The sequence below is a fragment of the Anabrus simplex genome, chromosome 2, assembly GCF_040414725.1.
Source record: "Anabrus simplex isolate iqAnaSimp1 chromosome 2, ASM4041472v1, whole genome shotgun sequence".
Classification (NCBI taxonomy): Eukaryota; Metazoa; Arthropoda; class Insecta; order Orthoptera; family Tettigoniidae; genus Anabrus; species Anabrus simplex.
In genome coordinates this window covers 363,642,297-363,668,257 of record NC_090266.1, presented here as the reverse complement: position 1 = coordinate 363,668,257, position 25,961 = coordinate 363,642,297, and the positions used below count along the sequence as shown (strand labels likewise).

General features: G+C 37.5%; 1 protein-coding gene across 3 annotated transcripts in view; it reads right to left on the bottom strand.

The window, feature by feature from the left end:
• LOC136862834 (alpha-tubulin N-acetyltransferase) overlaps positions 1-25,961 on the bottom strand; it is a 237,271-nt gene that overhangs the window by 126,544 nt on the left and 84,766 nt on the right. For all 3 annotated transcript variants that reach the window (XM_067139103.2, XM_067139104.2, XM_067139102.2), the window contains exon 4: positions 7,151-7,298. In XM_067139103.2, the coding sequence (XP_066995204.2) occupies positions 7,151-7,298 (148 nt within the window). The remainder of the gene's footprint in view (positions 1-7,150; positions 7,299-25,961) is intronic.

Genomic DNA, 25,961 nt, shown 5'->3' with positions numbered 1-25,961 from the left:
GGAGCTATACCAGATGAATGGAGAGTTGCTATTGTAGCCCCTGTGTATAAAGGGAAGGGTGATAGACATAAAGCTGAAAATTACAGGCCAATAAGTTTGACATGCGTTGTATGTAAGCTTTGGGAAGGCATTCTTTCTGATTATATTATACATGTTTGTGAAATTAATAACTGGTTCGATAGAAGGCAGTTCGGTTTTAGGAAAGGTTATTCCACTGAAGCTCAACTTGTAGGATTCCAGCAAGATATAGCAGATATCATGGATTCTGGAGGTCAAATGGACTGTATCGCGATTGACCTGTCTAAAGCATTTGATAGGGTGTATCATGGGAGACTACTGGCAAAAATGAGTGCAATTGGACTAGACAAAAGAGTGACTGAATGGGTTGCTATATTTCTAGAAAATAGATCTCACAGAATTAGAGTAGGTGAAGCTTTATCTGACCCTGTAATAATTAAGAGGGGAATTCCTCCAGGCAGTATTATCGGACCTTTTTGTTTTCTTATATATATAAATGATATGAGTAAAGGAGTGGATTCGGAGGTAAGGCTTTTTGCGGATGATGTTATTCTGTATAGAGTAATAAATAATTTTACAAGATTGTGAGCAACTGAAACGTGACCTCGATAATGTTGTGAGATGGACAGCAGGCAATGGTATGTTGATAAACGGGGTTAAAAGTCAGGTTGTGAGTTTCACAAATAGAAAAAGTCCTCTCAGTTTTAATTACTGCGTTTGATGGGGTGAAAGTTCCTGTTGGGGATCATTGTAAGTATCTAGGTGTTAATATAAGGAAAGACCTCCATTGGGGTAATCACATAAATGGGATTGTAAATAAAGGGTACAGATCTCTGCACATGGTTATGAGGGTGTTTAGGGGTTGTAGTAAGGATGTAAAAGAGAGGGCATATAAGCCTCTGGTAAGACCCCAACTAGAGTATGGTTCCAGTGTATGGGACCCTCACCAGGATTACCTGATTCAAGAATTGGAAAAATCCAAAGAAAAGCAGCTTGATTTGTTCTGGGCGATTTCCGACAAAAGAGTAGCGTTACAAAAATGTTGCAAAGTTTGGGTTGGGAAGAATTGAGAGAAAGAAGAAGAGCTGCTCGACTAAGTGGTATGTCAGATGTATGGCTTTTCAGGCGTAAGCCATACATCTGATATGTTTTTGACATGCTCTATTGGTGAAAAATATCTAATTCCCTCCATGGGAATTTAGAATTTTCCATAAGTGGTATGTTCCGAGCTGTCAGCAGAGAGATGGCGTGGAATGACATTAGTAGACGAATAAGTTTGAGTGGCATTTATAAAAGTAGGAAAGATCACAATATGAAGATAAAGTTGGAATTGAAGAGGACAAACTGGGGCAAATATTAATTTATAGGAAGGGGAGTTAGGGATTGGAATAACTTACCAAGGAAGACGTTTAATAAATTTCCAATTTCTTTGAAATGATTTAGGAAAAGGCTAGGAAAACAACAGATAGGGAATCTGCCACCTGTGTGACTGACCTAAATGCAGATCAGTATTGATTTGATTTTGAATGAATATAAAATGGACTCCACGCAGATCGGAGTGGCTTTTCTGAGCTATAGATGGGTATTTAGTCGATTTAAACTCAGCCTATACTGCTATTCTTCTTTTTAATTTGACGGCTGATATTGCAGGTATGGTGATCCTTGTATTTATATTGGTTCTTTGATTATCTCATGGTTTTCTTGTGCTTTTAATCATAGCTGATTGATATGCGTCTTTCTGCTCTGCGGCGTGAATGGACCGCGCGTTTGTTGCTGTTATTGTGATGGTGAGATGTTGGCAACTGGGTCTCCGATCAATTCTATTTATGCGCACTGCATTCTAATGTGTTTTGTCTTCAAATGAATGTATGCCTTGCGTGTCGACGCGGAGATCCATTCCTGTCATATGGAATGCGTAACCTGGTAGACTTATGCGTGACAAATGGGTCCCTATTATCCTGCTCATGGAATATTTGCGTCGTGCACGTTACTCTGTCATATGTGAGATCTTTGTGACCATGAGAGTCATACTACATGAGTTTGTGACCAACCTATTGAATGGAGCTACTGCTCGCATTGTTGGCCGATACCGGCAATGTCTGAATGTTTGGGTGTGTGTTCATGAGTGTGGGGAGTAAATAGATGACGTATCGGTCAGTTTAATTTTTCCTTTTGATCTTGTTTCTGTACCTTGTTTACGTTTTTCGGTGTTAATTATTTTGCCTTGGTCTCTGTTTTGACCATTTGCTTGCCCACAAGGCCGCCATGTTTGTTTACTTAAATTCAGGTGATGTGCATGCGTGTGATTCTCTTTGGATTTGACTATTGTTCTTTGGTCCAGTGATGTTTTCTCTCTCGGCCATCCTGATACCTGCGTTCCTTTATTATATCTGCTCTGTGTTTCTTCTCCGGGATGCTTGGGGATCTTATCTTTCTATAGCTATTGTTGTCGTGATGATGGAGTTTGATGGAAGCGTATGTAAAACAATGTAATTAATCTCGTGGAAAGAACGACCAAACAAATTCGTGTGGATTGTTTTCAGATTAGCTAATTGTGTAGTGAAATTATAATTGAGACGGTGAGCACATCGTAAATTAAACATTAATTTTGGTGTTCGAGAAATGCTGTGCTCACGCATTTATGTTACTACTTTGACTGAACCAAATGAACACAAGTATGTATCCTTTTTATTTTTTTCCTATTGGTGGCTTCATTTTCTTTTTCTTTAAATTTTATTATATTAATAAACCCTCATTTAATTTTTATTTGAATTTTATTGCTAGCAGTTAGTCCCATCCCTGTTGTGCATTGTTAATGAGGGACGTTTCCAGCTCAGGGCTGTCTTTTTGGCCTTTCCCAGTTGCGGTACACGCCTCGAATCTCCCGATGTGCGTATTGTATTATGTCGTATATTATCGGTAAGGGAGCGGTGTGGTTCACATTATGACTCATCTTTTAATGTAAATAGCCTTTGGTTGTGGTACCATACACAACCATTAACCCGAATCAAGGGAGATAGGGCCACCTTCCCTATTCTCCACTTGAGTAACTCCTGCCTGGTGCATCCACGTTGCGGGGGGTGGGCATCCTCTACTCCAGTAGGCCGGTGTAAAAGGATGGCTAAGTTCAGGAGGGGACCCAGTCCCACGGGGTATAACATGGAACCCATGCCCAGGGTTACGGGTGAAGACCTTAACGGCGGATCCAGCAGAGAAGGAGACCTTCGGAATGGTGGAAAAGATGATGTCAAAACTTTTTTTTTGTTTTGTTTGCTATTTGCTTTACGCCGCACCGACTCAGATAGGTCTTATGGCGACGAATGTCAAAACTTTTCAAGCAGTGGCTGAAGGCTTTTGATGCCAAAATTGGTGCTCAAAACAGGGAAGTTGTATCATTTGTGTACGACTGCTCCGCTCATGCAGCTGTGGAACTGCACATCATTGAGTTAGTCGTCTTCCCAGAAAACACCACCAATGATCTGCAAACAGTTGATCAAGGAGTATTTAAGATTACTTTTGGAGTACGCTTTTTAACTCTCTCGTATCCGATCTTGACACAACGAACAGAAAAATCTTCACTGGAATGTTCTGGATGCAGTCAGACCAGTCACAGTTTGCTGGGAGAAAATGAAACCTGAACATGTCGTAGCATGTTTCAGGCATGCAGGTTTAGGAAGAACACACAGACGAGCAAGTCTGAAACGGAACTGCGGCAAGAGTTCACTGAACTTGGAGCAAAGTTTTACAGTATTTATGTATTTCACGTAATTTCAACAATTATGCTGACAATGATACATTGTACCAGAGTGTGATAAACTGTCCAACAATATTATTAACAGTGTACAATCTTGGGAAAAGATCATCTGGTGCTTTCAGAGCACAAGGGAATCAAGTCACAATAAGACAGTTCTGAGAGAAATAGGCATAAATTTTCTGCTGAATATTTAATTACATGGAAAAGCTTACAGTGTTTTAAACTGTTTGAATAATATAAGATACTCTGTATAATATATTCTCATATTAAGGAAGGGTACATTTCTGTACTTTTACATTGTAATTTGAGTGGAAATGTAAAATTATATACAAGAAGACACCTTAAATAAATAAATAAATAAATAAATAAATAAATAAATAAATAAATAAATAAATAAATAAATAAATAAAATCATTTTATTCTGTATCTCTGCTTATAACAAATATTTCCAAACTGAAACTTATTTCATACAATTTAGATTCAAAGAACAATGTATTTTCTTTTGTTTTCTTGCTCTTGCGAAGCTGAGGAAGCACTTGTGAGAGTATTACATGGTAGGTTCTTGAAGAAATGGTGGTGCTCAGGTGGAATGTATGGCAGTAAATCCGCCATGTCCTTTTTCTTCGCTTTCGTTACTGGTTGACGTTGGGTATAACAAGGGACCTGCTGGATGTTACAAAGGCATGTCATGGAATGGCTGGATAATTTCTTCCGTAAGTCAACTTCGTCAAATTGCACAGCAGAGTTCAGAGTTTGCTTATATATTCTGCTTCACAATGTAACCATCTTATAGTCAACCAGTTGAAGTCATAACCATCACCTATTTTCTTTCTGTTTATTACTGAATTCTCCAAGCTTATGGCTGATAAGAAATGTGGGAATTTCATTTCAATTACCTCAAATCTGCGGGATGTTATTTTTGCTTGTCTAACGATATCCATTCAATCATTTCGTGTGTAAATGTTTGACATTTTCCTATTGCCTTTCTTCACTAAACCAAAGTAATTACTAAATTACCTGAGCTAGAAGGCTAATATTCCAATGCCTTGTGTTGTGTGTTTAGTCCTCAGTCCGAAGGCTGGTTGGATCCTCAACAGTTCCGCCATCAGCTGTCATAGATAGCCTAGGCATCACTGAAGAGGCGTACTAGGGAAATGAGGAGTGAGGTAGTTTCCCGTTGCTTTCCTCACCGAGCCAGAAGTTGCTATTACACATCAGTCTGCCAAGCCCACTGAAATGCATGCACCAACTGACCCTATGAGCAATATTTTCACACCATTCATAGCAGGGACTGGCTATCATCAATATATATAGATGAATCAGGCATAATCATCAATCTTTTTTTTTTAAATTAAAGCTGGCACACCAACAAAACAAACCATGCAAATTTAAACAACAGACTACCAGGCGAGTTGGCCGTGCGCGTAGAGGCGCGCGGCTGTGAGTTTGCATCCGGGAGACAGTAGGTTCGAATCCCACTATCGGCAGCCCTGAAGATGGTTTTCCGTAGTTTCCCATTTTCACACCAGGCAAATGCTGGGGCTGTACCTTAATTAAGGCCACGGCCGCTTCCTTCCAACTCCTAGGCCTTTCCTATCCCATCGTCGCCATAAGACCTATCTGTGTCGGTGCGACGTAAAGCCCCTAGCAAAAAAAAAAAAAACAACAGACTTGTTCCCATTGTGCTCTGAACAAAACTCTGCTTTCCTCCATGCTTAACAGTATTGCTAATCCTATAAGAGTTGTTTACAATACCTGGACATGAATGTTTTATACTCTGAAAGCAGCTTCAGATGTAGTGCTTACAGGTGGAATATCTCCAAAATTACCAAAAAAAATGGACTAGAATCCCTTGTGCTCTAAACGCCCCTTATACAGGTGAGATGATGAAGGTGAAGGAGATGAATCTGTGATGCTCACATCATGCACTGCAGTACTGGAAGCCTTGGAAGTTATAAACAATGTGTAACGGGGAACCAAGGCGACTAAATAACTTTAGAGTGTTTCACGATGTTGAGCGTTATTCTTTACAAGTTATTAAGAATGTTACTGAGCAATTGGATATCAAGGTTTTTTTTTCTTTTCCAAAAAGCTTGTGTTCAATGTTTGCAGAGGTAAATTATTTGTGTAATGTTCTGTAAGCCCCTTTGTGAGTACGCAAGATATTCTGCCATCAGTCTGCTGGTTTATCTGGTCTGTGCTGTCTGTCCTGCAGTGTTTGAATGAAGTAATAAAAGCAGGTAGGAGTGGGTAATGAGGATCATTGTGTCAACAGTGTGCTAAACTTTCATAAGCACTCAGCTTGTCTGTTAAAATTGCAATTAGAAAACCTGCAAAAATAATTTGCTGTAGACCTACCTCTAACATTACGACAATTTATGTGCACTGTGCTATATTGCATGAAATAAATTTCATCTATGTAGTTTTTATATTGTCTTTGGACTGCCTACAGTGTCACCATCTTGTAGGGAGTTTTATGAGCAGTACATTTATAAATGTACTGACTTATTGGTGTGTTTTTCAGCTTGATAGGATGCCCCATAATCAACAAAACAATTACAAAAACTGAAGTACCAGCATTTTTTTGATACTATGAGTACTCGGTATTAGGAGTATTTTTTTGTAATTTTATCAATCAATCAATCAATGGTCTGCATTTAGGGCAGTTGCCCAAGTGGCAGATTCCCTATCAATTGTTTACCTCATGTTTCATTTATTTATAATTTTTTACCTAGATTTTTCTTAAATATTTTCAATGAACTGGGAAATTTACTGAACATTTTCCTTGATCATTTATTCCACTCCCTTACTCGTCATCCTATAAATGAATATTTGCACCAATCTGTCCTCTTAGAACTAACGCTATAATAAGGTTCTACTGTATATTCATAAGGAAAAACAGTTTAACACAATTAATGAAACATTGAAGAAATGAAGAAAATTGAATGATAAAAGAAATGCAGCATGCAAGTAAGATGTACGCTATGAGAAAATAATTACTTGGTTTATGCAAAAATTGTTAGAAAAATGCTCGTAACTAAAAATGTTTGGCAAGTGATTTTCCAAGTAGAACTCTACATGTACGAAATAGAAATAAGGACAAGTGACAAATCAAGTTTGTATAAATGAATTCTAATGTAGAGACACAACTACAGACATACTTGAACCAAAACTTTATTCTTGTTTATGATGACCGTGCCAACTTGTTCAAACTTGTTAGTTTCAACAGAACGAAAAATGTGAAGTTTATATGTTAACTAAATGAAAGCAGAAAAGAAAATTCTTTCACTGTAATATACCAATATAGAATGAACATGGGATAAGTTAAGTTCATAAATTGTATTAATATGTATATATAAATTAAGGATCCTCACTAACCTGGATTACTGTGAAAAAATGATTCAAATATCACAAAATGGTTAGGTTGTGGTATTATTTTCGATAAACCATAGTGTTTAAACAGAAATCCCAGAAATTTTTCTGAGGGTCTATCAATAGCGAGGTGCTGGGGCCTAAAATCTTCCTCCTGAAACAAAACAATAGCAATGCAAACATAAACACAATATTTAAATGCAGGTTTTATAGCACATGAAATGACTTGATAAGTTTACTTTTCAATTTAAGAATAACTTGCATGTTTCAGTCAGACAATACTATAAATTAAGAAGCCTGAAAGCTTGAGCAGGTAATTAAATACAGTAGATGAATATTTAAAAAAACTAATGAAAAAAACTCAAGAACATTACATATTTATATCAAGATTCATTATCATATACTTTAAACTGGGAACACAAGGAGGCACATAGTGAAATCTGGATAACATTATGTACTTTATTAAAAGATTTTATTACATGGATAAGATCAGAAAATAATTCTGATTTCTTCTTCGATTTGCATAGTTCAAGAAATGAAAATTTAATTTAATTTAATCATTTTAATTATTATCAAAATACAATTCACCTTCTGGCGAGATACAAAATTTGTGGATACCCACAACAAACAAATTCAAATGCATCTGAGAAAGTGTACCTGAGAGAAACAACACCATGCACTCATTCTTTGTTTTAAATGCCTCTACAGTCAAATCTTTTGATAAACATTTTAAATCTCAGAGTACTTTTTGGTCCATTTCAGACTGTAGGAATATTTCTTGTTATTAGTTCCATGTGCTTGTGTGTTTGCAAACTGCTGATAATGTCATTGTTGTAGTCTGCACAAGACCAAACATGTCTGTTAGGTCTACAGGCCAGATGCTGGTTAGATCCTCATAAAACTCCACCAAAGGTTATGCAGTTAAAAGGAAACTGCAAAATCCAATCACCATGATTGAAGAGTGAGGTAGTTCGCCATTACTTTCCTCAGTGGGCCGGAAAGTACTAGTAGAGCATGACTGACTCTACGAGTAGCACCAGTCATAACGCCCAGATGCACTAGTCGCATTCCAAATGTGATTATACAGTACTGCCCATACTCACCAGCTTCCATGCAGCCACAGTCTAAAATGAGACTGACAGTTCAGTGGAAATGACAATTTGCTCTAGCCTGAGCCAAGAGACATACAAATATACTGCAACTACATCCATCAAGAAACAGCAACACGCTTCAAGTTTGGACACAGAAAGAATGAAAGAAAGGGAAAATAATGCCTGTATTGAAGACATTACAGAAAATGTAGTCCTTTATATTATATTATATTATATTATATTATATTATATTATATTATATTATATTATATTATATATACCAGCTGCTGTGAACCTGCTATTAACAGGTTTGTTTTTGTAATTGCAGCTGTAATGCCATCTAGCAGTGATGAGTGGCAGCAGAGGAAACAGAGCACAACACCACTCAGTCAGTGTAATATTACTGTTGATGTTTTTTTCCAGTACAGCAACATAACAGCATTCAAGGCCTAGGCTTTCAACCCCTCCTTCCCTACATTCAAGGATTCCTCTCCCCGTCATTCTTCGAGTGATTGTTCCTTCTCATTTTTGTTCTCATTTTGATAGTCATCATCATCTTCCTGATCAACAGGGGCTAATCTATATATATAAAGTAGCTTGTCCTGACTGACTGACTGACTGACTGACTGACTGACTGATTCATCATCGCCGAGCCAAAACTACTGGACATAAAGAAATGAAATTTTGGGGATACATTCATATTAAGATGTAGGTGCTCGCTAAGAGAGGATTTTTGGATATTCATTCGCTGAAGGGGTGAAAAGGGGGGTGAAATTTTAAAATGAGTGTATCTATATCTCACAACTTTACACGTTTACAGATGTAAAAATTGGTATTTAGAATTTTCTTTAAAAATAAGGAAACACGTATTTTTTTGTTTTCAGAAAATCCCAATAGGAGGGGTGAAAAAGGGTGAAAATGGGGAAAAATGGGTTGAATGCCTTTGATCAGGATACCGGTACTTATACCTGAGAAACTGAAGATATTACAGACCTGAAAATTGGTACTTTTGATCTCTTTTAAAAATAAAGAAACACGTATTTTTTTGTTTTTGGATAATCCAATTAATGGGAGGGTAAAAAGGGGGTGAATTATTAAAATGAGTGAATCTATATCTCCAAACTTTTAAAGTTTGCAGATGTAAAAATTGGTATTTAGAATCTTCATTAAAAATAAAGAAACACGTATTTTTTTGTTTTCGGAAAATCGCAATAGGAATCGTGAAAAGGGGTGCAAAAGGGGTTGAATGCTTTTAATGAGGCTACTTCTATCTCAGAACCTGAAGATATTACAGACCTGAAAATTGGTGTTCGGGATCTCTTTTAAAAATAAAGAAACACATGTTTTTTGTTTTTGGAAAATCCAATTAATGGGGGGTAAAAAGGGGGTGATTTTTTAAAATGAGTGTATCTATATCTCAAAACTTTTAAAGTGTATGGATGTAAAAATTGGTATTTAGAATCTCCTTTAAAAATAAAGAAACACGTATTCTTTTGTTTTCGGAAAATCCCAATAGGAAGGGTGTAAAAGGGTGAATAATGGGTTGAATGGCTTTAATGAGGCTACTTATATTTCAGAACCTGTAGATATTACAGACCTGAAAATTGGTATTTTGTATCTACTTTAAAAGTAAAGACACACGTATTTTTTCGTTTTTGTAAAATCCAAACAGTGGGGGGTTAAAAGGGGGGTGAATTTTTAAAAATGAGTGTGTCGACATCTTAAAACTTTAAAATTTACAGATGTAAAAATTGGTAGTTAGAATCTCCTCTAAAAATAAAGGAACGCGTATTTCTTTTCCTGTAAATCCTAATAGGAGGGGTGTAAAAGGGTGAAAAATGGGTTGAATGCATTTAATGAGGATACTTATATTTCAGAACCTGAAGATATTACAGAACTGAAAATTTGTATATGGGACCTCCTTTAAAAATAAAGAAACACGTATTTTTTAGTTTTTGGAAAATCCAATTAATGGCTGTTAGACAGGAGTGACAAATTGGGGTGAATTTTGTGAAAGACTATATCTACAGAATATCTTGCAAGCGTAAAATGTTACAGACGTAAAAAGTGGGTGTTTGGAATCTCCTGTAAATGTAAGGAAACATAGGTGATTTGTTTTTGGAAACTCCTCTTAAGAGGAACTAAAAAGGGGGTTAAATTTTAAAAAAGTAGAATTTATACAGTATATCTCAAGAAACGTAACATGTGACAGAAGTGAAAAATGGTATTTTTATCTCCATAAAAATAAGGAAACGTGTACTTTTAGTTTTCGGATATAGCACTTGGGTGGAAGGGGGGAGGGGTAAAAGTGACTGAAAATGGTGTTGAATTCTTTTAATTAGGCTACTGTTATATCAAAAATGAAGATGTTACAGACGTGAAATTTGATATTTGGAATCTGCTTTAAAAGTAAAGAAGCACGAATTCTCGGAAATCCAATGAATGGGGAGGGGGGGGGGAGGTGAAAGAATTGAAAAATTAATTGACTTAATTGTATGAGAATACTTACATCTAATAAAAACTAAAGTTGTTAGGGACGACAGACGTGAAAATTGGTATTTGTATCTCCCTTAAAGACAGAGAAAAGCCCGTTTTTGGGGGGGGGGGGATCATCTTGGGAGGCGTGAGTGAAAAGGAGTTTAATTCCTTTCATGAGGACACAAAAATAAAAAACTGAAGAAGTTACAGTCGTGATAATTGGTATTTTGCCGGAAAATTCACTTGAGGGGGAGGGGGGGGGGGGAGGAGTGTGAAAGTGAAAAAAGTGAATTATTTTAATCTGAAAACTGAAGGTAATAGACGTAAACAATAGTGTTTGGAATCTCCTTTAAACATAAAGAAGCACGCCTTCTTTTAGTTTTTTTTGGGGGGGGGGGTAAATAAACTTAACGCTGGTGGGTTGTAAAAGGAGTTGAAACCAATTGATTTTACTGTTCATAATGTATTTATAAGGAGCCTCCGTTGCTCAGGCGGCAGCGCGGCGGCCTCTCATAGCTGGGTTCAAATCCCGGTCTCTCCATGTGACATTCGTGCTGGACAAAACGGAGGTGGGACAGGTTTTTCTCCGGATACTCCGGTTTTCCCTGTCATCATTCATTCCAGCTACACTGTCCAATATAATTTCATTTCATTTGTCATCCATTAATCATTGCCCCAGAGCAGTGCGACAGGTTTCGGTTGCCGGCACAATTCCTATTGTCGCCGCTAGATGGGGGCTTTTTTCATTCCATTCCTGACCCTGTCGAATGACTGGAAACAGGCTGTAGATTTTCGATGTACTTATTCTAATCATAAACCGATCATTTTTAATCTTTCCGGGGTTCATTTTCAAGAGCCATCTTTCCCTTCGGAGAACGCTCTTAGATTACAGTACCTTCTCCTGGCATATAAATAATAATTTAAACACATTTGAAATAAACGATAGGAATGAGATTGACCGTCCAGTTTTTCACCTCTATAATAAGGTCAATAATGCACTGAAGAATGTCATTCGTATGGCCAGAAATCCCTCACACTTGCCTACGTGCGACAATGGTGCTGGTCATATTCTCAACAATGACAATGGCAGCAGATGTAATGTACCGCCAAGTAGCGGTCTTGCATCTTGCTGTTGGGTCCAGAACATCTATAATAATAATAATAATAATAATAATAATAATAATAATAATAATAATAATAATAATAATGTTCTGCACCGTCGTCAAATGTGCGGACCGCGCTGGAAACGGGTTCTGGACGGGAAATGACTAAGAATGCAGTCCGGCTGCGGGTTCAGAACCGCCAAGGCACCCAAGACGACACCACGCCTGATCTCCTGAAGGATTTCATCCATATTAAAAATGCTTATAGGAAAAGATGGCAAAGATTTAGGGACGCAACTGACGGGTGGAATACCTGGACCTGGCCCGGGAAGTACGAAATCGATTGCTGGAAAGAAAGATTGAAAAATGGAGGGAGACTTGCCGTAATCTATTAGAAAACGAGTCAGATAGCGAATTTTGGCAGATTCTCGCAGAAAACGAGTCAGATCGCGAATTTCTGCGGATTATATATCTAAAACCATAAGCATTCAATTATAAATTTCAGTATAATACCGTAGCGAAGCACGGGTACCTTGCTAGTACAACATAAAAGCAATCATGACCACCATCACACCACCACCACCACCACCACCACCCACTTCATTAACATGACAACTCAACAATATTTCCAACAAAGCTAACCCTTGATGGACTATGGAAGAGAAATTGTGAATAACTCCATTACTATAGTCGTACGATAAAAATATATTGCATGTGAAAATTCAGATATTACTGTAAGGTTTTCTACATTTTTTGTTAAGTACATTTTTTTAGACAATCGTGTCTTTTTTAAGGAACACAACTGTAGCAATTGAGCAGTAAGATACCAAAGGAGAAAGCACTGCATGTCTTTGAAAATTTGGGCCGCCTGCAGCTGAATAACATCACATTTAGCAGCTAATACAAAATATTAAATCAAACTGACATACTGATGTTGGTTAACAAGTCCTAATATAAAATCCTATGATGACATAATGTAAGAACATATTAAAAAATAGGCCAATGACATCCTCTTACATCTAGTTAAAAACATCAAATATGAGTCCTAAAATGCATCACTTTACAAATTTCTATTAAAAGTACTGGACATACATAACTAAAAGTAATTATAAATACAGTTCACAAGTGATAAAATAATCTAAAAGTACTGGAAATGTCGATCCTAAGTAATTTGAATTAAAATCCCTGTATAATAATAATAATAATAATAATAATAATAATAATAATAATAATGTTCTACTAACTACCTATTTGGTTTTCGGAGACTCCAAGGTGCCAGAATTTTGTTCTGCAGCAGTCCTTTCTTTCTTTCTTTCTTTCTTAATCTGTTTACCCTCCAGGGTTATTTTTTCCCCTCGGACTCAGCGAGGGATCCCACCTCTACCACCTCAAGGGCAGTGTCCTAGAGCGTGAAACTTTGGGTCGGGGGTATACAACCGGGGAGGAGGACTAGTACCTCACCTCTCACCCAGGCGGCCTCACCTGCTATGCTGAACAGGGGCCTTGTTGGGGGTATGGCAAGACTGGAAGGGATAGACGAGGAAGAGGGAAGGAGGCAGCCATGGCCTTGTTATGTACCATCCCAGCATTTGCCTGGAAGAGAAGTGGGAAAACCACTTCAAGGATGGCTCAGGAGGGAATCGAATCGAATCCTCCTCTACTCAGTTGACCACCTGAGGCTGAGTGGACCCGTTCCAGCCCTCATACCACCTTTCAAATTTCATGGCAGAGCCAGGAATCGAACCCAGGCCTCCGATGGTGGCAGCTAATAACTAGGGCCCGGATGTTTATGCAGTAATAGGTTAGAATGCAAACTTCCTGAAACGAGTAACAAGTATAGTCTACCTTCACAACGACTATGCTACGGGGTTTGCATAAACAATAGGGGTACGGCCCATCAAAACCCCTATAATTTGTTACTCTTGCTACATTATGGAAGAGCGGGTGGCCGACACTTCCTACTAACCAAATTAGTTTGCAATCTAAGCGGTTACTGCATAAAAATCCGGGCCCTACTAATAACACTAACCACTACACCACAGGCGGACAGCAGCAGATTATGTCATAATAGGATTTTTTATTAGGACTCGTTAACCAATATCAGTATGTTGGTTTGATTTAAGATGTATTAGCTTCTAAATGTGGTGTTATTCAGCTGAAGAAGGCCCAAATATTCAAAGACATGCAGTGCTTTCTTTATTGGTATCTTACTACTCAGTTATCTCCACCAATCACATTAGTATTATCGGACCTTTATGTTTTCCTCCTCCTCCTCACTTCCCCCTTTCCAGCCGACACCGGGTAGGGTAAATATGGTTCCTTTACACTTCGTCCTACAACACAACCATTCCTCATCCAACACAGAGTTCCAGTCCAAGTTCCATTGTCCAATGCTGTTCTTCACAAAGTCCATTGATCGTAATCACGGAAGAGAGAACGAGGAAGACCACCGCTTGTCTTGGCATTCTTTCTTCTTTCATCAGTTTGACAAGTCCAAACTATCCCAATCTGTTCTGTTCCAGTTTGTCATTTACTTTCTCCATATTTAGCTCTTGATAATGCTTGTTGTTTAATGGGGCCTAACATCGAGGTCATTGGCCCCAAATATTTAGCTCTTTTCGTATGTCTTCATTTCTCACTCTCTCCCTCCTTGTCTTCCGTACCATACTCCTTAGGAATTTCATTTCAGCTGCCTGTACTCTGCCCACATCTCCCTAAGTCATGGTCCAGGTTTCTGATGTATATATCTTAAGTAATATTCCTTCCACATTACTTCTTTAGCTTTCATTGGTACATCTTTATTCCATACTAGCAAGATACCCGTGCTTCGCTATGGTATTATACTGAAATTTATAACTGAATGGTTAACGTTCTATATATGATCTGCCGAAATTCTCGATCTGACTCATTTTCTGAGAGATTACGGCAAAGTTCCTCCTATTTTTAAATCTTTCTTTCCAGCAATCTATTTCGTACTTCCCGGGCTAGGTCCAGGTATTCCACCCGGTCAGTTGGGTCCCTAAATCTTCACTATCTTTTCCTACAAGCATTTTTAATATGGATCAAATCCTTGAAGAGATCCGGCATGGTGTTGGGTGCGTTGACAGTACTGAACCTGCGGCCGGACTGCATTCATAGTCATTACCTGGCCAGGACCCGTTTCCAGCGCGGTCCATACATTTTAACGACGGTCCAAAACATTATTATTATTATTATTATTATTACTGATGTTCTGGACCCCACAGCAGGATGCAAGACCACTACTTGGCGGTAAATTACATCTGCTGCTATTGTCATTGCTGACCAGCACCATTATCGTGCGTAGGCAAGTGCGCGAGATTTATTTATGATGATGCGAATGATATACTTCCGTGCATTATTGACCTTATTATAATGGTGAACAATTCCACGGTCAATGTCATTCCTATCATTTATTTGAAATGTGCTTAAATTTTTATTTATATGCCAGGAAAATCGACTGTAATCTAACTTTAAGTTCTCCAAAGGAAAAGATGGCTCTTGAAAACGAACCCAGCAAAAATGAACAGTTTATGATCAGAATAGGTCCATTATGAACAGTAAAATCAATTGGTCTCAATTCCTTTTTCACCCCACCGCCGTTAAATTGATTTACCCCTCCCCTCAGAATAAAGAAGGCGCGTTTCTTTATGTTTAAAGGAGATTCCAAATACCAATGTTCACGCCAGTTACATTCAGTTTTGAGATATAAGTATTCCCACAAAAATAACTAACCTTTTTCACTTCCTGTCATGCCTCCCTCCCTAAGTGAATTTTCCAGCAAAAAATATCTGTTTCTTTAATAATAAAGGATCTTTTAAATACCAATTATCACGACTCTAACATCTTCAGTTTTTGAGATATGTGTCCTCAAAAAAGGAATTCAACTCCTTTTCAACCCCACCCCCCAAGACTATTTCCCCCAAAAAACATGTTTTCCTTTGTTTTTAAAGGAGATCCAAATACCAATTTTTACGTCTGTAACAACTTTAGTTTTTATTAGATGTAAGTATCCACATACAATTAATTCAATAAATTTTTCAATTATTTCACCTCCGCCCCAACTTCAATGGATTTTCCGAGAATACGTGTTTCTTTACTTTTAAAGCAGATTTCAAATACCAATTTTTACGTCTGCAAAATCTTTCCTTTTTGAGATAATAGTACCTTCATACAAATATTTCTACTAATTTTACAATTCCCTCCTCCCACCCCCACCCCCGCCACTCTAAGTGGATTTCCGAAAATAAAAACTACGTATTTCTTTACTTTTAAAGGAGATTTCAAATACCAAATTTCACATCTCTTCAGTTTTTGAGATATCAGTATCCTAATTAAAAGTATTCAACTGTGTTTTCAGTCACTTTTACACCCTTTTTCACCCTTTTCACCTCTCCTCCTGGGATTTTCCAAAAACAGAAAGTACTTGTTTGTTTATTTTCAAATGAGATTCTAAACACCAATTTTTACAACTGTAAACTTTTAAAGTTTTGATATATAGATACACTCATTTCAAAATTTCACCCCCCTTTTCACCCCATTGGTGACGGTATATCCAAAAATCCTCCCTTAGCAAGCATCTACATTGTAATATAAATGTATCCTCAAAATTTAATTTCTTTATGTCCAGTAGTTTTGGCTCGGCGATGATTAGTCAGTCAGTCAGTCAGTCAGTCAGTCAGCCAGGACAAGTTATTTTATATATATAGATTTATCTCCCTAACTGGTGATACAAGGCACTCGCCAGTTGTATCCTCCTATTAATTTCCAGATCCAGTCTTCCATCTTCTCTCATTTCACTTCCCAAGTATTTGAAGTATTCTACTATTTCCAGTTCCTTGTCTCAGATTTTGATAGCTCCTTTTCCTCTTTTACTTCCTCTATTCATCACCATGGTCTTGCTCTTATCTACATCGATCCTCAATCCCCACTGTTCAATCCTTCTATTCAGTTCATTCAGCTGTTGTACCTCCTCATCCTTTCCCCAGATCACATAATCATCCGCAAACATCATTACGTTCATTCTTTCTCCTCTATAATATTCCCTTGCTGTCTTTACAGTGTCATCCCCCACCATTTTGAAAACTATGGGTGACAGCACACTACCTTGTTTCAGCCCATTGTCAATTCCAAACCATTCTGATCTACCCACTGTTCTCTTCACACAGCTACAACAATCATATATTACATTTATCACTGTTATTAGTTCCTTGCCAATGCCCCTTGTAGGCTTTCCCAAAAATTTGTTCTGGAAATGCTGTCATATGCCTATTCTAAGTCTATAAAAGTAATTACTATATCCTTCCCATTTTCACAGTTCTTTTCCTCGATCTGTCTCAGAATGAAAATGGGTTCCACTTTTGACCTTTCACTTCTGAATCCAAATTGTACCTCTTGTAACCGACTTTCCACCTTTTTTCTCATTCTTCTTTCAAATATTCCTTCCATCATCTTGGCAAAATGGGAGAGGATGGTGATTCCTCAGTAGTCGCTGCACATCTCCTTATTTCCTTTCTTGAACAGTAGTATTATAACCCCCCTTTTCCCAATCCTTGGGCACTTTTTCCCCCTCTCTTCATACACACTTGAGTATTCTATTAAACCACTTGAGTCCTGCTGGTCCTGCAGCCTTGATCCTTTCTATAACTACATCTAAACCCATAGCTTTTCTCATCTTCATCTTTTTAACTGCTCATTCCACCTCTGTCATTGTAATGTCTTATTCCTTTTCTGTTGCTTCCTCTATTCCTGCTACACCTCCACTTGTCAGGTTTCTCACATTCAGCAGTTCACTGAAATACTCTTTCCATCTGTTCATTATCTCTCCTAGTTTAGTCAGTATTACTGCTTTATTCTTCACAAACCCTGTCTTCACCACTTCATTCCTACAGTTTCTTATAACTCCAAACAATAATATTTTTCCCCATAGTTCAAATCTGCCTTTACTTCCTGGGTGAATGTTTCCCAACTTTTCTTCGGCTACTACATTTTTGCAAACTCTATTCACTTGTATGTATCTCGCTCTACTCTGTTCGGTCTTTTGTATTTTCCATTCCTTCCAAGTTTTCTTCTTTTTCTTTATTTTATCTTTCATTCCATCATTCCACCATGTTGTCTCTTTCTCTCTTTATCTTTCCTGATGTTCTGCCACAGGTTTTTCCAGCACACCGTACAAATGCACTCTTAAAATTATTCCATTCCTGTTCAACATCACTTGGTATCACTTTTTGTAATTCTGTCCTAAACTCTTCCTGAAGCTCCTTTTCCTCCAATCTCCAGACCCTAATCTTACTCTTTTTTCTTTTAGTTTTGCGACCTTGCCTTCTTTCAACTTTTCTATCACTGCTCTATGGTCACCCTCAAACACTTCCTCAGGCATAGCTGTAATGTCCATAAGACCTTTCTGATGCCCATTTTTCCACTAATATGTAATCATCTCAACGTTTTCATTCTTTCGTCTCCTCATCCATGCCCAGTAATCTTCTGGCTATTTTTCTTCCTGAACCATGTGTTTCCTATTATTGGTTGGTTCCCCTGACAAAAATCCATTAACACATACTTTTCTTTATTCTTGCTGCCATATCCATATGGCCCCGGAATCTCTTTTCCCACTTGTGCATTAAGATCTCCCATTATAATTACTTCCTTGTCTTCAAAGCATTTATCCACTTCAAGGAAATGTTCTGTATTCTCTTCATTTCCAGTTAATGAAGCATATACTTGGAACAGATCTTGTGTTCCTGTCTCAAACCATGTCCTTGCTATGATCATTCTGTCACTGATCTTCTTCACCTCCCCCAAATATTCCAGGACATCTTTTCTAATGATCATACCTACTCCGTTCTTCTGGAAAAGTTTTTGAAAAGAGGACAATTAAGTGACATAGAAACAAATAGTTTGAAAAGAAAGAGTTAAATTGTAAAATTGTGACAAGCACATGTATTCATGTGTTGTAAAGATATCTGGGAAACAAAACATGACAGAATAAGTAATTAGGAAATTTTTAAACTAAGAAGATAAGTATAATTAATTTTCCTCCCCTCACCCCACTACCCCCATTTACTTCCCCCCCCACTTCTCCTCCCCTTTCCATATTAGTTTTTTTTGTTTAAGAATAATTAAGGTACAGTTTTAAAATGATTTTTAATGAAGATTATAATTCTTTGTAAATTTTTCACACCTAAGCAATGAAATACTTAGCTGAGGATGTTCCTTAGGAACAAAACGTGTACTACTTGATAGCTTGCTTTAAGAAAAATATGTAGTATCAAAAAGGTGGAAAGTCTTATCTACGTATATAAAATAACTTGTCCTGACTGACCGATAGATTCATCATCCCCAAGCCAAAACTTCTGAACATAAAAGAAATGAAATTTCGGGGATACCTTCATATTACAATGTGGGTGCTCACCAAGAGAGGATTTTTTGATATTCTGTCAGTAAGGGGGTAAAAATGATGGTGAATTTTTAAAATGAGTGTATATATATCTAAATCCGAACAGTTTAGACATGAACATTGGTATCTGGAATCTCCCTTAAAAATAAAGAAACATGTATTTTTTGGTTTTCGGAAAATCCTCTTAACGGGAGGGGTGGGGTGAAAAAGAAAGTGAAAAAGGTTTAAATACTTTTCATGTGGATACTTATATCTCAAAAACTGAAGATGTTACAGCCATGAAAATTGGTATTTGAAATCTCCTTTCAAAATAAAGAAACATCTTTTTTTGTGTGTGGAAAATCTACTTAAGGGGCGGTGAACAGGAGTGATAAATGGGGTGAATTCTTAAACTGAGTATCTCAAAAACGTAACATGTTACAGATGTGAAAATTGGAATTTTGAATCTGCTGCAAAAGTAAAGGAACACGCATAATTTGTTTTCTAAAAATCCACTTAAAGGGAAGTGTTAAAGAGGGTAAATTTTTAAAATGAGCATATATACAGTATGTATCAAATTACAGATGTCAAAATTGGTATTTTTACTCTCTTTTAAAAATAAAAGTAACATGTATTTATTTGTTTTCAGGAAAAGCACCTCAAAATGGACTGAAAAAGGGGTTGAATTGTTTTTTAAGTGGATACTTATATATCTAAATAAATGAAGATGTTACAAACATGAAAATTGGTATTAGGAATCTCCTTTAAAAATAAAGAAACATATGTTTTTTGGAAAATCTACTTAAGGGGTGGTGAATAGGGTTGACAAGGGGGGTGAATTTTCACAATCAATGAATCAATCTATACTGATCTGCATTTAGGGCAGTCGCCCAGGTCGCCGATTCCCTATCTGTTGTTTTCCTGGCCTTTTATAAATGATTTCAATGAGATCAGAAATTTATTGAACATCTCCCTTGGTAAGTTATTCCAATCCCTAACTCCCCTTCCTATAAATGAATATTTTCCCCAATTTGTCCTCTTGAATTCCAACTTTACCTTCATATTGTGATCTTTCCTACTTTTAAGGACGCCACTCAAACTTATTCGTCTACTAATGTAATTCCACGGCATTTCTCTGCTGACAGCTCGGAACATACCACTTACGGGGCATTATCCTCATGGTTGTTCCGTATTGAATGATGTTATTCACAACAATTATAATAAGAAGTATTTCTTGTCCGCCTATTCAATACAAATCACTTTTATTGGTGTTTACACTTTCATATAATTAATTCTTGTAAGGGACATGTTTCGCACATATAAACAGCATCTTCAGCCTTAATTTTTTTAAATCTTAAAATGATGTTCCTGAACATTCGTAAATATATTAAAAAGACTATAGTCAAAATTAAGTGATGTGGTATTTCCAGAATGTAAGTTAAATTTAATTTTCGTATTTTCATTGGAACCGACCCATAGTGCCTCACATGCACAGAAGCTGGCGCAGAACAATAGTATTACTGACCAAGGGACTGCTTCTATAGCACATTCCTGAACCGATGATACTTGTAGTCGAAAGGGGTCCAAAATCCAAGTCAGCAGCCCCTCACAATGGTACTTATCGCTAGGAAAGTACAACCATGGTATTTGTCTTGTTGCAGTACTAATCGAGAGTAGCGTAGACTCGCAGTATTCCACACATTATGGTACTACTCGCAGGTAATGAAATTCGCACATGTATTATAGACCTACACTGTTTTGCACATTGCGGCGCCATTTACAGGCAACGCAAACCTATGGTGTTCATCACATAAGGGTACTAACCACAGGGACTTGTACTATTCCGTGGTGTTCCTCATACAGTGGGTACTCATCACAGGCAAGCCAGAACCATGGGTTCCCTCATCCTATGGTGTTGCTCATATAGTGCTGCTAATCACAGCTACTGTAAAAGCCGTCGTGCTCTCGTTTGCTACTGATCACAAACCTATTTGATACACAACATAGTGGCACTATGCACAAGTAAAAGCGACCCATGGTGTTCCCCGTGTGGTGGTACTAATCACAAGTAGTTTCATGGTTCTAATTTGATCATTCCTTGGTTGCCCCTTTAGTCACCTCTTATGACAGGCAGGGGATAGCGTGGGTGAATTCTTCGTCTGGGTCCCCCACCCACACGGAGTAATTGGGGTCTTACCAGAGATTTATATGTCCTCCCCTTTACATCCTTACTACAACCACTAAACACCCTCATAACCATGTGCAGAGATATGTATCCTTTATTTACAATCCTATTTATGTGATTATCCCAATGAATTCCTTATATTAATACCCAGATACTTAACAATGATACCCATCAACGCAGAAATTAAAACAGAGGACTTTTCCTATTTGTGAAACTCACAACTTGACTTTTAAACCAGTTTATCATCATAACTTTGAATACTGTCCATCTCACAAAATTATCGAGGTCATTTTGCAGTTGCTCACAATCTTGTAAGTTATTTACAACACTGTGCAGAATAACATCATCCACAAAAATCCTTACCTCTGATTCCACTTCTTTACTCATATCATTCATATATATATGAAAACATAAAGGTCCAATAATACTGCCTTGAAGAATTCCCCGCTTAATTATTACAGGGTCAGATAAAGCTCCGCCTACTCAAATTCTCGAGATCTATTTTCTAGAAATATAGCAACCCATTCAGTCACTCTTTTGTCTAGTCCAATTGCACTAGTAGTCTCCCATAATCCACCGTATCAAATACTTTAGACAGGTGAATCGTGATACAGTCCATTTGACCTCCTGAATCCAAGATATCTGCTATATCTTGCTGGAAACCTACAAGTTGAACTTCAGTGGAATAATCTTTCCTAAAACCGAACTGCCTTCTATCGAACCAGTTATTAATTTCGCAAACATGTCTAATATAATCCGAAAGAATGCCTTCCCAAAGCTTACATGCTACGCATGTCAAACTTATTGGCCTGTAATTTTCAGCTTTATGTCTATCACCCTTTCCTTTATACACAGGGGCTACTATAGCAACTCTCCATTCATCTGGTATAGCTCCTCCGACCAAACAATAATCAAATAAGTACCTCAGATATGGTACTATATCCCAACCCATTGTCTTTAGTATATCCCCAGAAAGCTGATCAATTCCAGCTGCTTTTCTAGTTTTCAACTTTTATATCTTATTGTAAATGTCATTGTTATCATTTGTAAATTTTAATACTTCATTGGCCTTAGTCCCCTCCTCTATCTCAACATTTTCCTTGTAACCAACAAGCTTTACATACTGCTGACTGAATACTTCTGCCTTTTGAAGATCCTCACATACACACTCCCCTTGTTCATTAATTATTCCTGGAATGTCCTTTTTGGAACCTGTTTCTGCCTTGAAATACCTATACATACCATTCCATTTTTCACTAAAATTTGTATGACTTCAATTATGCTTGCCATTATGTTATCCTTAGCTGCCTTCTTTGCTAGATTCAATTTTCTAGTAAGTTCCTTCAATTTCTCCTTACTTCCACAGCCATTTCTAACTATTTCTTTCCCATCTGCACCACCTCCTTAGTCTCTCTATTTCTCTATTATACTGTAATAAGCTGGGTCTTTACCATTCCTTACCACCTTTAAAGGTACAAACCTGTTTTCACATTCCTCAACAATTTCTTTAAACCCATCCCAGAGTCTGTTTACATTCTTATTTACCGTTTTCCACCGATGATAATTACTTTTTTTAAACTGCCTCATGCCTGCTTTATCAGCTATATGGTACCGCCTAATAGTCCTAATTTTAAAAACTTCCTTTTTATCACATTTATTTTTAACTACAACAAAAACTGCTTCGTGATCACTAATACCATCTATTACTTCAGTTTCTCTATAGAGCTCATCTGGTATTATAAGCACCACGTCCAGGATATTTTTCCCTCTAGTCGGTTCTGTCACTTTCTGAATCAGCTGTGCTTCCCATATTAGCTTATTTGCCATTTGTTGGTCATGCTTCCTGTCGTTCGCATTTCCTTCCCAATTGACATTTGGTAAATTCAGATCTGTATGTAAATTTATTCAAAAACCACCATTCCAATACTTTAAAATCTGTAAGTTTAAGATACAAATATTACATATTTGTTAAAATGGGACATGTTTTACTTAGGCTTTGAAAGCATCTTCAGCCATACTTAATCTAAAGCTAAGTCAGGGCCTGAACTGGGTTCCTCATTAAAGCATAATACATGCTTTAATACAAGATCAAATAGATATAAAAATCTAGTCTGTGGAGGAAGCGATACTTAAATGCAACTAAAATTCAATAATGAACTTGTATAGTATTATATGTACACTGAATGAATACTAATGTCTGTCTAATAGAGCCTTCGTGGCTCAGGCGGCAGCGTGCCGGCCCCTCACCGCTGGGTTCCGTGGTTCAAATCCCGGTGACTCCATGTGAGATTTGTGCTGGACAAAGCGGAGGCGGGACAGGTTTTTCTCCGGGTACTCCGGTTTTCCCGGTCCCATTTCATTCCAGCAACACTCTCCAGTATCATGTCATTTCATCTGCCATTCATTAATCATTGCCCCGGAGGAGTGCAACAGGCTTTGGCAGCCGGCACAATACCTATCCCCGCCGCTAGATGAGGGCTTCATTCATTCCATTCCTGACCCAGTCGAATGACTGGACACATGCTGTGGATTTTCACTAGTGTTTGTCTAAAAAAGTACAAGTTGGTTATTTGTAGAACGAGACATAGTCGTGATGATCTGACATACATTTGGATTATACAAATTATTTGATATTAATGAAGTGTGGGTTAATTAAAATATCATAAAAATAAATCTTAGAATGTTGTTGATTGAGAATCAGGTACGTAGAATTACAGTAGAGTTGTTAACTTCAAGTGGTTGCGTGATAAGTTCAAAAGGCACTCGAAGCATCAGTATAGAAGTGTTGTCTCTCCTTCTAGAATAATCTTTGTAATAGATTGTAGTCGTGAGCTGTCTAGCGTAGATTCAACAAATAGGGTGTTCAATAAAGCCTTAGATGTGGGAGAATTCACAATGTAGCGCGTGTTGAAAACTGAAATGTGTAAGAAAATTAATGTAACTTTTGAAACATAGAGAACATTCTATTAATGAGTGGAAGTTTAACAACGCTTACCCCTAGTGTTGACAGAGAGGTGACTAGCCTTGTTGATTGTTTGAGACGATCTGGCAGTTGTTATTCTACTGCTACGTGTATTGTAGGGGTGTGTCTGTGAAGGTGGAGAATGAGTCAGGAGAGGGGAGGCAAGCAGAGCTTTGAGGACATTAGGAGTAGGCAGAGGGGGTGTGGCGTGAATTGGTGACTTGGGAGTGGATACTATTGCATTAGGGAAATTGCTCACATGTTTATAATTAAATATTTTCATGAAATTATTTGTATTTATGTTGAAGGCTGTGAGTAATTTAGGGATTTGTTTAATTAATGGGCTATTTGCGTCAAGAACATTGTTTAGATTACTATTAATGTTATAATGCTGATCTAGAAAAATGTAAGCATTTTCAAACTCGGCTATCAGTTTACTCTTGTTGATGTGTTTTATAATATGAAGGTCTTGCTTAATCGTGGTAAAGTTATGGCCGGTATCCTTCATATGATTGCTCATAGCGGAATATTTTCTATGTTTTGAAGCATTGTAATGTTCCAAATATCTAGTTTTGAAACTGCGTCTGGTTTGTCCTATGTACCTAAAGTTACATTGGGCGCATTTGAGTCTATAAATTCCGGAATTCGAAAATTTTTGTGTATTGAGTAGCACAGTAGAGGAAGAGTGGAGAGTCATGAAAAATGAAGTCAGTAGGGCTGCTGAAGAAATGTTAGGAAGGAAGAAAAGATCAACTAAGAATCAGTGGATAACTCAGGAGATACTAGACCTGATTGATGAACGACGAAAAACAAGAATTCTAGAAATGAAGAGGGCAGAAAAGAATACAGGCGATTAAAGAATGAAGTGGATAGAAAGTGCAAGGTAGATAAGGAAGAATGGCTGAAGGAGAAGTGCAAGGATGTCGAAGGCTGTATGGTCCTGGGAAAGGTAGATGCTGCATACAGGAAAATCAAGGAAACCTTTGGAGAAAGGAAATCTAGGTGCATGAATATTAAGAGTTCAGATGGAAAGCCACTTCTAGGGAAAGAAGACAAAGCAGAAAGATGGCAGGAGCATATCCAACAGTTGTATCAAGGTAACGATGTAGATAATTTCGTTCTGGAACATGAAGGGGCTGTTGATGCTGATGAAATGGGAGACCCAATTTTGAGGTCAGAGTTTGACAGAGCTGTGAGTGACCTAAATAGGAACAAGGCACCTGGAATTGATGATATTCCCTCTGAATTACTGACTGCCTTAGGAGAAACCAGCATGGTAAGGTTATTTCATTTAGTGTGCAAGATGTATGAGACAGGAGAAGTCCCATCCGATTTTCGGCAGAATGTTGTTATACCTATTCCCAAGAAAGCCGGTGCTGACAGGTGTGAAAACTACCGCACTATTAGTTTAGTATCTCATGCCTGCAAAATTTTAACATGTATTATTTACAGAAGAATGGAAAAACAAGTTGAAGCTGAGTTGGGGGAAGATCAATTTGGCTTCAGAAGAAATGTAGGAACACGTGAAGCAATCCTGACTTTACGTCTGATCTTAGAGGATCGAATCAAGAAGGACAAGCCCACGTACATGGCATTCGTAGATCT